This window comes from Cetorhinus maximus, chromosome 3 (genome assembly GCF_964194155.1).
Source record: "Cetorhinus maximus chromosome 3, sCetMax3.hap1.1, whole genome shotgun sequence".
NCBI lineage: Eukaryota > Metazoa > Chordata > Chondrichthyes > Lamniformes > Cetorhinidae > Cetorhinus > Cetorhinus maximus.
In genome coordinates this window covers 38305024-38318336 of record NC_135881.1, presented here as the reverse complement: position 1 = coordinate 38318336, position 13313 = coordinate 38305024, and the positions used below count along the sequence as shown (strand labels likewise).

General features: G+C 45.8%; 1 protein-coding gene across 4 annotated transcripts in view; it reads left to right on the top strand.

Moving 5' to 3' along the window:
• Positions 1-13313, top strand: part of LOC144677377 (cAMP-responsive element modulator-like) — a 146332-nt gene that overhangs the window by 33200 nt on the left and 99819 nt on the right. For all 4 annotated transcript variants that reach the window (XM_078537513.1, XM_078537520.1, XM_078537517.1 and 1 more), the window contains 2 exons: positions 2956-3102; positions 12886-12986. In XM_078537513.1, coding sequence (XP_078393639.1) covers positions 2956-3102; positions 12886-12986 — 248 coding nt within the window. The remainder of the gene's footprint in view (positions 1-2955; positions 3103-12885; positions 12987-13313) is intronic.

Sequence of the window (13313 nt, the reverse complement as noted above, 5' to 3'; positions counted from 1 at the left end):
ATGGACGGCAGCCCACCACCACCTTCTTGAGGGCAATTAGGGTTGGGCAATAAATGCTGGCCTAGCCAGCACACCAAGGAATCAATAAAAAAAAGTACTGCGCTTGAGTGTTAGCCTTCATTTTTGTGCTCAAGCCTGGAATGGTACTTCAAATCGGAGGGAAGAAAAGAAGGAAGAAGTAACTTTATAAATTGTCTCTCTCAACTTCAAGACATCTAAAGCACTTTACAGCCAAAAAATTACATCTTGAAATTAGTCACTTTTGTAATGTAGGGGAATACAGCAACCAGTTTGCACGTAGCAAGGTTGCATGAAAAGCAATGCGTGTTTTAATAACCAGATTAATCTGTTTTTCATGATGTTGGTGAAGAGAAATATTGGTCAGGACAGTGGGGAGAACTCCCATGCTTCTCTTCAAAATAATGCCAAGAGATCCTTTTGTTCACCTGAGGGGAGATGGGGCCTAAGTTTAATGAACCCTCTGAGCAATGCACTGGAGTACCAGCCTTGCGTTTTAAGTCTCTAGAGTGGGACTTGAACTTATGATGTCTGACTCAGAGGCGAGAGTGTAACCACTGAACCATGGTTGACATCTGACTGGCCATGCATTTATCTGAAAATAACAAGCATAAATAGTCTCTTGAAGGACTTTTACCATTTTCAGGGACTTGACACTTCAATAGAAATATTTTCTTTCATTCTTATTTTCTGTCAGTTCTTCCTCACGACCTAAATGCATGGAGCTTAGTTGCACTCCAGAACCTAAACCTTCATTTGTGAGCCCAAATGGAGGTTTCCAACCTGACGAAGCATCAGAATGAAGTTCAGATTCCTGTCCTTGCCGAGCATCATGCACATGTACTCCCATCAGTACTGTGTAGTAATCAGGACCAGGCACCCATATTTCCCCTTTAGTTCAGGGCCTAATTGTGGCATCGCTACTGTTGCTGTGGCTAAAATCAATCAATTTAGCATTGCCCAAGGATTGAATCATTCCTTGAATGTATGGGTCAGCTATGTTCTGAGCAGCTGAATAATTAGGGAGCAATCGTTGTATGTGTTTGTGTGTGTGTTTTTTTAAGTCTGAACTTGGAAATCCCTACAGGTTTGCTTTACAATACCTTTAACTGGAAACATTTTCAAACTAATTCCAATTGTTTTCAACAAATATATATAAAATGTGCACATGTAGATTTATTATTTGTATTCTTTGAAACAAATATTATGACTATTGAGCAGCAATGGTGAATTCTGTGTTAATGTTTTAATTTGTGCATTAAAGTATCATAGGGACTGATCGCCAAGTCAGAGTTTGGAATGAGAAAATATATTCGAACTATGCTTGTTCAGTTTCTCCTAATCCCCATTGAATTTTCATGTATTTCACTTGCACAATTCACTTGCTGATAAGGTGTACAAATAGGATTATGATCACGATAGATCTGGGCTCTCTAAGCTGTTGGTTTTACAGAAATCTAGTTTAATGGATCAAGTTTGTGAGAAATGAATACGTGAAGATTAATAATTTGCAACTCCATGGAGATGAGGATAGCAGGTATAGCCGCTACTTGATGCTTAGCTGTCAGGTGACACAGCTGTGTCAGTGAAAAGTCAGCTGAGACTGCTTTATAACCAAAGCCAGCTATTTTTGGGTACTTCAGCCATTCTTAAACGATGAAAAGACACAATTGTTCTTAGAAAATGTCGCTATTTAAATTATATTAAATATATTAAAGAAATAACCTGCAATTATATATGATCTTTTATAGGTTGAGGGATTAAAACCATCCAGGATTTTGGGTAAACTCCACAACATTCCTCTAAATGGTGCCATGGGATCTTTAATGTCCACTTGAGCAGGCAGACAGAGGCTTAATTTAAAGTCTCACCTGAAAGATGGTACCTAAAGTAGTTTGGAACCTCCTCGGTACTGTACTTAAGCGCAATGCTGCGTTATATACTCAAGTTCTGGAGCCGGGCTTGAAACATGACCTAACCCTGAGCTGAGAATAAAAGCGAAATACTGCGGATGCTGGAAATCTTAAATTAAAACAGAAAATGCTGGTAAAACTCAGCAGGCCTGGCAGCATCTGTGGAGAGAGAAACAGAGTTAACGTTTCGAAACATTTCGAAGCTGAGAATGTCCTGATTCAAGGCTGATGCTTACAGAGAGTGTAACACACAGAGTTTGGGATAGACTTGTCGCTGAGTCTGTATTTTCATATCAGAGAATTTGGTAGATGTTGGCATAGAAATTGGCTTTCAAGTGCTGCAGAAGTCGAGGTGCCCTCTTCAAAATTTGCTTCAATAATTAATCAGCTTTGTTGCTAACAGATTCATAATGGCTGGTTACTTTTAGTACCAGATGCAGTGGCATGTGGCACTGCATACTTGCCTGAGGCTGACTGGCTTTTTTGAGATCAGAGATCTGTACTGGCTCTAATATGGTATACAGAGTTGATTTTTTTGTTTTATTGTCTTCTAGAAAAAGTTTAAGAGAATTTGACCTGAACTATTGCTGCCAAAATGATTACTTAAATATGTTGACAAATGTTTATGGCTACCGCATTGTTTAATTATTCATAAATAGCTTTTTGTAAAATGACAGAGCATTGTTTTCCTTGAGGATGCTTAAGAAGTAAGAATTGGAGGAGCACAGAGTTTTCAGAGGATATTAGAGCTAGCCCAGGAAGGGATTTGAAAACAAGGATGAGAATTTTAACTAGAGGTGTTGCTTACCTGGGAGCCAATGTAAGTCAGTGAGCACAGGGATGATGGGTTAAATGAGACTTAGAATTAAGTGAAACAACTTTTTTGTTGTAATCAAAAGGCAATGAATAATTATCATAAAATAATTATGAAAATGAAAGATAAATATTGTTTTAATGCATATTATTTAGTGAGAAATAAATGCTAACTGAACAATTATTCTACTTGTGTATTGTTTCTTTGCAGGTATCTGTAGCTGGTACTCAAGTTGCTTCAGGGTCTCCAGCTGTAACTGTTGTACAGTTGCCTTCTGGCCAGACTGTGCAGGTCCAGGGAGTAATCCAAACTGCACAACCCTCTGTCATACAATCACCACAGATACAGACTGTACAGGTTAGCTATGGTTTTAGACTACTATAACTTTTTCCAGAAACTTGGATACTATGCAAATGCAAATCTGCTATTACTGCATAAAATATCTAAAAACGTTAAATTTTAAGACGTATTTTTGTTTTATTTGGTCATGGGATGTGGGTGTCACTAGCAAGGCCGGCATTTATTGCTCATCCGTAATAAGCCTTCAGCAGGTGGTGGTGAGCTGCTCCTTTAAACCATTGCAGTCTGTGTGGTGACCCCAGAAGTTCTAGAATTTTGACCCAGTGATGATGGAGCAACAGTGATATCGTTCCAAGTCAGGATTGTTTGTGACATGGAGGGAAACTTGCAGGTGGCGCTCTGATTCGCCTGCTGCCCTTGTCCTTCGAGGGGGTGGAGTACACGGGTTTGGGAGGTGCTGTTGAAAGGGGTCTTACTGAGTTGCTACAGTGCATCTTGTAGATGGTACTCACTGCACCCATGATGCATTGGTGCTGGAAAGAGAATGTTTACAGTAGTAAAGTGAGGTGCCAATCAAATGAGCTGCTTTGTCCTGGGTGGTGTTGAGCTTCGGTGTTGCTAGAGCTGTGTTCACACACGGAGGTATTCTTTTTGCTCCATAGCCATTTTATCAGGCATAGCTGTAATTTGGAGAGTTTCCAGGGCTTTTTTGACACAAGCTAACAATTGCTGAAAGCACAGGTCACCTTATCATGAGGGTAAAATACTGTGGATGCTGGAAATCTGAAACGAAAACAAAAAATGCGGGAAAAACTCAGCAGGTCTGACAGCATCTGTGGAGGGAGACAGAGATAACGTTTCGAGTCCGTATGACTCTTCTTCAGATCTGAAGAAGAGTCATACGGACTCGAAACGTTATCTCTGTCTCCCTCCACAGATGCTGTCAGACCTGCTGAGTTTTTCCAGCATTTTTCATTTTCATTTCATCTTATCATGAGTTGTGTATCACACATCAAGCAGCTCTCAGTATTAATGATAGCTTTACGATTGCTGAACAGCATGTATGGAAGAAAAATGTACTTTTTCATGACTTGTAAACATCCATAGCAAGGCACTGTCTACCTTCAAGTGGATGTAAACGATGCAATGGCACTTTGTGAAGAAGAGCAGGGGAATTCTGCCTGTTGTTTTAGCCAATATTTATTCCTCAGTTGACACCTTAAAAGATCAGATAATCCTTTCTTTTTTATCACATTTTACCACTGTGGGACCTTGGTGTGTGCAAATTGCCTGCTGCATTTTCTATATTACCACAGTGCTTACAATTCAAAATACTTAATTGGCTGTAAAGTGCTTTGGAACACCTTGAGGTCACAAAATGCATTATATAAATGCAAGTCTTTAAATTTGGTGTAAAACATCTACAATGGTACATCCTGCTATGCTAAATTTGATCACATCTGCCTTTTTGAACAGGGGAATTTTTAACCATTTATATTTTCGATTTCTAACATTTTGCTCTCTAAATCAGTATTCCATCCTCCACAGTCTCTGAAGCTCAACTTATTGAAAGGTCTCTCTTCCCTGAACTACGTTGGCTTCCCATTTCCTGTTACCTAAACTTTAGAATTCTCATCCTGAAATTTATATCTGTTGGTGACCTCTCCTCTCCCTGTCTGACCTAGTCCAGTTTTCTAACCCTTCATGTTTTACTGGCCTTTCCTGTAAGTTCCTCCCTTCGCCTCACCATTAATATCTTTGCCTTTAGTTGGCCTGGCACAATGCTCTGGAATTCCCTCTTTAAACTTTCTGCCTCATCACATCCCTCTCCTCATTTTAGACCCTTCTTAAAACCCTCTCTTTGACCATGCTTATTGTTACTGTTCCTTGATTTGTAACTGATTGTGTCTCTTCAAAGAGCTTTGGGATGTTTTTTCTATATTAATGGTACTATATAAATACAAGTTGTTGCTGCTAAATGGAGTCTACAGCACAGAGACAGGCCAGTCATCCCAGATGGGCTGTATCAGTGTTTGTGCTCCTCACAAACCCTCCTGTCTCCTTTTTATCTAACCCTATCAGCATATCCTTCTTTACTTTTATATCATGTGCTTATCTAGCTTCCCCTTAAATCATCTATGCTTGTCACCTCAGTTTTTCCTTGTGGTATGCAAGTTCCGCATTTGTCGGCTGCTTTAGAAGTTTTGCCTAAACTCCCTAACACACTTACTGATGATGATCTTTTTTAGCCCCAGGTTTTGGTCTCCTCCGCTAGTGGATTCGTCTCTATATCTACCTGATCAAACCCTTTCTTAATCTTAACGACCTCCATCACCCCTCGTTGTTAGCTTTTCTAGAGAAAGAGCTCGAGCCTGTTTAGTGTTAAGTACATCGGGTGGAATTTTCCATTCTGGAGACTAAGGATGGGTTTTTCTGTACCCTCTGATGTCAGGTGTATTCAGTGGCATGAGCAGACAATATGGCGAGAAGGTCAAAAATCAGTTTCACGACATCTTTGGGAACTTCATTGTAATACATCGGCATATCATTATAAGGCCAGCCTGCTGGAATTGCTCCCCCACCTGCTGGATCGTACGCCAATCACCCCAACGTGTTTCACAACAACATATAAAAGGCATGCACTTGGTGGGCTGCACTTTGAGAGGAACTCGGAGATGAGTGCACAGTAATGTTGCGGAGCGCTCGTCCGGGTCGCCTGTTGAGCTTCAAAGTTGAAGTGCATTGGGGGAGGGGGAGGGGGGTAAGGGGGCAAGGGCTGCCCTGTGTTTCAAGAGCCTTGGGTGGGGGGGGGTTGAGTGAGGGCTGCCCTGCAGTTCAGGCGACTGGGGGGGGCGGTGGCATGGTGCAAGGGCTACCTTGTGGTTGAAGGTAGCACACAAGCACGTGTGGGGTGGGGGGGATGATGGATGAGGGAAGTAGCCACACCTAAGGGAAACCTTGTATAAAGTGACCATTCCTCTGCAGCTGAGACAGCTCAGGCATAGTCACATTGATATGATTGGAGTCAGGCCTGCAGCTTCCCTGCTCACTCAAGCAACACAGAGGCATCAAAGTGCTACCAAATGTTCCAGACCTTTTCACCCCTTGCGCACAGACTGAAAAGTAATGAGTGTTTAAGTGGCCTGCAGAACAGTTGGACGACTGGGCACGTTGTACAATCTCCTTGCTAAAGCTGGCCATGGAGCAGTCACTGGTGGAGGTGCTCACAGCCCCTCGGACTGTCATCACCCAGTTTGGACCAGTCTCCCCCATGGTTCAAACTAACAGTGCAGTGCAGGTAGGAGAATGCCTGAGCTGAGAGCACAGCATGCAGTCCAATGGGCAAAGCTGCCGCCAATCGGTCTGGCGGAGTGGGGCGGAGGTGGGTGGGGTTTCGGGCAGCTATGCAGCACACTAAACTCTGGCCATCCAAGTGGTGGCCGGCGTTCTCCAGGATGTGTGAAAGGGCCTTCAGACTTAACCAAGACAGGTGTTTAGTACACCCATGCTAACCCACGCGTCTCTCTCTTTCATCCTGCAGAAGGAGTACATCAGGAGCATGGAGCCTGATGATCTAGCTGTATGTCTCGTGGCATACAGAGAGCGAAGTCGACGGAGAAGAGAGTGACTGAGGTGCCTGATTGTGCAGAGTGAGGAGCAGCACCCTCTGGAGGGGCAGCTGGGCTCCTGCAAACGCCGCCTAAGAGCTACAGTGAGCCATCGCTGGTTGGCGCCTAGCTAGACCCAGGGTCTGTAGATGCTGCCTTTCATTCCTACAGATGACCGAGCACCAGTGTCGTTGAAGACTGCGCATGTCTAGGAACTGGTCGGTCACATCTGCCTGCTACTGCAGGGTGCGGACTTGGAGGGTATTCACTGCCAGTGGCCATGACAAAGTGACTGTGGTGCTCAATTTCTGTGCCAGTGGCTCCTTTCTGGGCTCCACAGATGACCTCTGTGGGATATCCACCCACAAATACATCCATGAGGTTAAGGATGCCATCTTTGCGAGGGCATACAACTTTGTGCATTTCGCCCTGGACCAGGATAGCCAGGATGCAAGAGCGATTGGATTTGCTCAGATCTTGGGTTTCCCACGGGTGCAGGGTGCCATCGACTGCAACCACGTCACGCTAGTTCTCCGTCGCAACACATGGTCAACTATGTCAACCGCAAGAGATTCCGTTTGCTGAATATGCAGCTCGTGTGCGACCACCATGAACGCATCCTGCAGGTTTCCAGGGAGTGTGCATGACTCCTACATTCTCAGTTGGTCACAGAATCCTGAAGCCTTCCAAGGTCCACAGAAGCTGCAGGGATGGCTCCTCAGGGACTACCTGCAGAGGACATAGCTGATGACACCCATGCGGTGGCCTCAGACTGCAGCAGAGCGAAGATGTAATGAGGCTTCTGCTGCAACTCGCAACTTGGGAGAGCAGACCATCGGGATGCTGAAAATTAGATTCTGGTGCCTGAACCGGCCTGGTGGAGCCCTGCAATATAGTCCACGGAGGGTGTCACGCATTGTCATTGTCCAATGCGCCCTTTACAACCTGGCACTACAACGGGGGGGAGGAGCTGGCTGAGGAGGAGATGGAGGAGTTGGACGTCTCATCTGATGAGGAGGATGTCGACGGGGATGAGGGTGAGGAGGTCCCCTAAGGCGGCGATGATGGGGATAAGGCCCTCGCACTAACGAGATGAGGCAGGCATGCTCAGGAGGCCCTCATAGCTGCTAGATTTGTGGGGGATGATGGCGACATGCAGTGAGGAGACACCATAGATCCTCACATTGCATCTATGAACGTTTGACTCCAGTCTGGCTTATGGCAAAACATGTATCCTCTGTGATAATGCTCCCGTCATGGAGATGCAGTGGAGGCCCCAATCGCTCAGTTGCAGGAGGATGATGGAAGGCGATGGCATAGCGGTACTGTCGTTGGATTAGTAATCCAGAAACCAAGGGTAATTTTCTCGGGGACCTGGGTTCGGATCCCGCCATGGCAGATGGTGGAATTTGAATTCAATAAAAATCTGGAATTAAAAGTCTAATGGTGACCATGAAACCTTTGTTGATTGTTGTAAAAACCAATCTGGTTCACAAATGTCCTTTAGGGAAGGAAATCTGCCGTCCTTACCTGGTCTGGCCTTCATGTGACTCCAGACCCACAGCAATGTGGTTGACTCTTAAATGCCCTCTGAATAAGGGCCTACATCCCATGAATGAATGCAGTGAGGACATAAATCTTCACATAGCCTCTGAGACTGTCTGGCCGAGGGCAGCTCGCTTGCGCTGTGAATCACGGTCATGTCATAAAGGCGCAACCATGAAACTTTACAAGCGTCTGATCCTTTGTCCACCTTTACCTTCAGGAGCACAGCATCACTGGTCACAGATGCTGAAGAGATGGGGGCCAGCCCCATCTTAAAGGTGCAGAGAGCACACAGAGAGAATGACGATATTCTGTGATGCCTGCCCACAACATTCTGGCAGCAATGACGAGCACTGTCGAGATGCAGGCATCACTGATGTGTACATGGAGTGCGAGGTCGGACTATCACTTTGGTCAGAAGGCTGCACAAAGCACAGGGAAGATGCCCTGGACTGAGACACCTGCCTTTATCTTGTGCAGAAAGGTTTCACCTCTGAGTGACACGAACACTGCTCATCAGAACAAGGAACCAAAGACAGGGAGATATACTTGGGAGTTTATTGAAAATAGTGAACAGTATGTACAAGTGATTAACACCGGTGCCCAGGCTGTGCAACAACATCTTCTTAACTTTCCTAGCCTTGCCACTACGTCTTGGTGCTCCCCAGACATCCACAGCAGAGGTGGAGGCAGCCTGCTGACTGCTATGCCCTGGGGCTTGATTGGAGGCCCTAGGTCATGGACTCCGTCAGCTATTTCCCAGATGTGTGTGCAGAAGCAAGGGGAGTGCATGTCAGTGGCATGTGAAACAAGACACATCACTCACAGCGTGGTTGTCTGATCAACGTTGCACTGCTGGATCCTCAGTTGGTAGAGGACCGCCGTTTTCACTGTTAGCACAGGAATGCTCCAGATTGTTGCTGGCCAGCTGGATGGCTCTGTTTTCCAAAGTCTGTGAGGACCTTGATTTCAGGCATTCCTCCGCCAGTCTGCAACCTCTCCCTCTTGTCGTGTACCAGCTTGACTTGCATGAATGGAGATGGAGAGAGTGTAAGCAGGACGCCTGCCAGACCAGATGATAGGTGTATGTGGCATGTGTGGGTGGTGAGTGGTCCCATGGACAGGATGTGGACAATGAAGATGTGTGTGAGAGAGTGGATGGTGATGTCCCTTGAACCGGCAGTGAGTGAGGGCCCTGTGGATGTCTGATGGGTTTTGAGTGTGTGAGTTGAGAGTGATGAGAAGAGTGACTTACCTGGCGGTATGGAGGAGATCATTCGTCCTCTTGTGGCATTGGGTGGCTGTCCTTTTTTGAAGAGTAATGGTTAACCACCACTGCCACCACCTCCCAAGCTTGATTGGTCACACTGCTGCCCATTCTGCGGCCAGAGCAGGAGTAGATGACATCGCGGCAGGCCTCCATGGTGTCCAAAAGGCGTTATAGTGATGTGTCATTAAACCTGGGGGCTGCAGTCTTTTTGCCTTTCATGTACATCTTCCCTGCAGTAGTCCTGGGCTGGAAACACTGCAATGTGTGCTTATGGCTGGACTTTAAATATGGCACCTGGCGTGCTGAAATGACGAGGTAATGGCGTGGCGGGTGAACGAGAGTCCACCCGCCATGGAAACGGTGTGTTTCCCAGAAATGCACAATTAATGCGGCGGGTTTGGGTGATAGGGCGTGAAAAGCCGTCATTGCGGCCGGCAAGCAAAACATCGTTTTACCCGCCAGCTATCGTACTTAGTGCAAATCTGGGATGATTCCACCCTAAGTCCTGTGGTGGCCGGGAAAGTTGCTGTGATTCCCGCTGGGTGGCAGGTCAGTTTAACAAGCATGATCTTCAGTTTTTCATCTCATTAATTATGCATTTGCGAGGGGCTCAACGAATCTGCCCGCTCCGATTTTACCTCATGGGGTTGAAGGTCCTGGTGCCATATTTAAACAGCACTTGGATACACCTTCATTGCAGCCCAGGAACTCCACACTATTCCTCCAAAGTCCTTGCGGGCCCAGCTACTACTGGAGAAGTTTGCAGATGTGAGCAACCGCATCCCGGGACGTACACGGGTGCCTCTGGCATTGCTTTTCGTTCACCTCTACATAAGAGCATCACTGTCGATACACCCATGGTCGGTCCAATGCTCACCATTGCAGTGGTCCATGTTCGCCAGCCTCTTGACCTTATAGTGGCACTGTTGCCTCTTGCTGCTTAGGCCCTTGCTCCTCATGGCCCTGTGCCAAATGGTGACGGGCTCTTCTCTTCATCTGTATGAGAGCCATTATCAAGGCAGGGTCGCCTGCAGCCTGCATTGTCAACACCTCAGTGGATGTGTGAACTAGTTGAAGTGACACATTAAGTGAATATATCCTTTACAGGTTTCCCTCCATCTCAAAGCCAGCAGGCAAGTGCTAAGCCCTTCGCCAAGCCTCTGTCTAGGCATGGCATCCCCACCCCACCCCTTCCAGGTAAAGGACATCTTGGAGAACCAGAGATGAGTGTTCCTCCTGTTCATACATGATTAGAGCCATGTGCAAAGCCTCATGCAGACATTTTTCTGCTTGTCTCTAGTACCCTCAAAACTCTACAGAGGGACCATTGCCTTGGCAGCAGATGTTCTTAACATTCAAGGGCAATTAGGGATTGGCAATAAATGCTGGCCTAGCCAGAAACACCCACATCTCGTAAATGAATTTAAAAAAAGACTAACCACATGATCCCTTGTCAACAGTAGCTATTACCTGGGAGGTTAGAGGTTTAGAGTCACGAGTTGGCTGCCCCCTGCCAGTCGTGCTCCTTGCAGACATTCCATCTCCCTCCCTCCCTTCATCCTTGCCTCTGGCTGCGCCGATGGCAAATGGCTCAGAATGAACAGCAGCTCTACTCCTTGCTGGCATCTTCATGTTCTGAGGCCCACGAGTCGGAAACAAACCTGCTGCAATGCAGGCTTCACCATAGAGAGGAGAGCGCAAGTGAGTATCTTTGACATCCAGTTGCTTCGTAATTATTAGGGTGTCCCTTTAGTCGGTCACCTTGAACTCTACCCACCTGAAAAGACCATCCTCCCTCTTCAAGGGATCTCACTGACCTACTGACTGCGTGGACAAGGTCAGTTTGAAAAATGGTGAACTTCACCTTTTAAACTCCCTCCACCACCTTCTACTCACCCAGTCATCCACCAACTTCCCCTCCATCACCATAGAGTCACTCAATATCACCATTCCTCTCCCCTCTGTCACCCTTGAACCATTACCCTGGACCCTATCACAATCTCCCTCCACATGCCTTTCCTCCCCCCAGAGCTGACACCCGTTACCGTCCCCATGCCCACCTTGATCCTGCCCCCTCCCATTACCTGAGCCACCTGTCTTGTTCCCCTCAGTGACCCACCCGATGAGGCCTTCACTTTCCAGACTCTCATTCTGGATCTGCCACCTTACCGCATTCCACTCTGCCCTCTGGCTGTAACTGTTCCCTCCTATCACCTGTACCCTGAGTTCCCCCCCATCACCCCAACCCTCTAAGACATTTCTCCCCCAACTGCCCCCCCACCAACACTTCTGTGGACACTCTTACCTCCCCCACCCTTCCCCTGTAAGCCAGCCTCCCCTTTCCAGCCTTCGCTTCACCTTTCCATCATACCACCTCCACCCACTTCCAGTCTTCACCTGCTTCCCTTGCCCAGTCTTTGCCTGCTTCCTTTGTCCAGCCTTGGCGCAGCATTTGCTAACGGAACTCAAATCAAGTTATGTGATGTCCCCGAGAAGGAGCATGCAACATCTGCGGACTTCAAAGCCATGGATGAACTGAAGCTCGCCAGGTGCACGCCACTTATATACAGTCGTGAAACAGACCATTCTAATTATCAGCTGCTGGGGCACTTAATTTGAAAGGGGAACTTAATACCGGCGAGTTGGCCTTTTAATGAGCATTCATGAGATACAAATGAATGCAAATGTAGTTCCCGACAGATCAGTGGGAAGCTTGATCCTCTTAAACCCGCCATCCAATTCAGGAGAACAGAACTCCAAACTAATTTCCTGCCGGCGGGAAATTGACTTTTTCCATCAGGCCAAATTTAATGGCCCCACCCACCACAATTACTGCTGCTGTCAGGAGCAGAGAATTTTGCCAATTCTCTCAGTTTTGGTATCAACCTTGTCAATCTTTTTTGTAAATTCTCTAGCGCCCATGTATCCTTTTTATAATATGGAGGTCAGAACTGTGTGCCGTACCTAATTACTGCCTGAACTCACCTCAATTGAATCAACAATTTTGTTTCTAGTTGAGACAGGAATTAATAAACATAGAAATCAGTTTGCCCTACGTACATTGTGTATTTCATGTAGAGTAGCCAAGTATAGTCCTTGAAAAGATAGATTTGTGATGTACAGGTATATGTTACCATAATGTACTGTCAGTTTAGTATGTAGCTTAACTTCTTCCTTAATACGAATATAAAGCTTTCAAAATAAAAAGGTTATTGTAGAAAATCATTTTATTCAAGTTTGGCTTTCTCTGCTGAGCAGAATTTGCTGCCTGGAACTGGGTGTACAAGAAGTCTATTTTCAATTAACTGGGATTGAAATGATGAGGTTCTACTGTATTTTGACTGTGTTTTAAACAACCATTTGAAATTTAATTTTACCAATTGCTTTTACTATTGTGTTTCATACTTTTATTTATAGGTAGCTACTATAGCAGAAACGGACGAGTCTGGCGATTCCGCTGAGGTTGTGACTGACTCTCAAAAACGGAGAGAAATCCTGTCTAGACGACCTTCCTACAGGTATGATTTTAAAAACTTGAGAAAAATCCTGAAATATTTAAAATCTCATTGCTTCTTCATCTGTGGGTTTCTGCCACATACTACATATTTTACTATTCCACAAATTAAATGATAGCCTCAGACTGTATCAGATCTCCAACAAGAGAGAATCCAACCATCGCCCCATGATGCTCAATGGCATTACCATCACTGTATACCCCACTATCAACATCTTGGGGGTTGCCATTGACCAGAAACTGAACTGGGCTAGCCATATAAATACTGAGGCTACAAGAGCAGGTCAGAGCCTAGGAATCGTGCGACGAGCAACTCATCTGACTCTCCAAC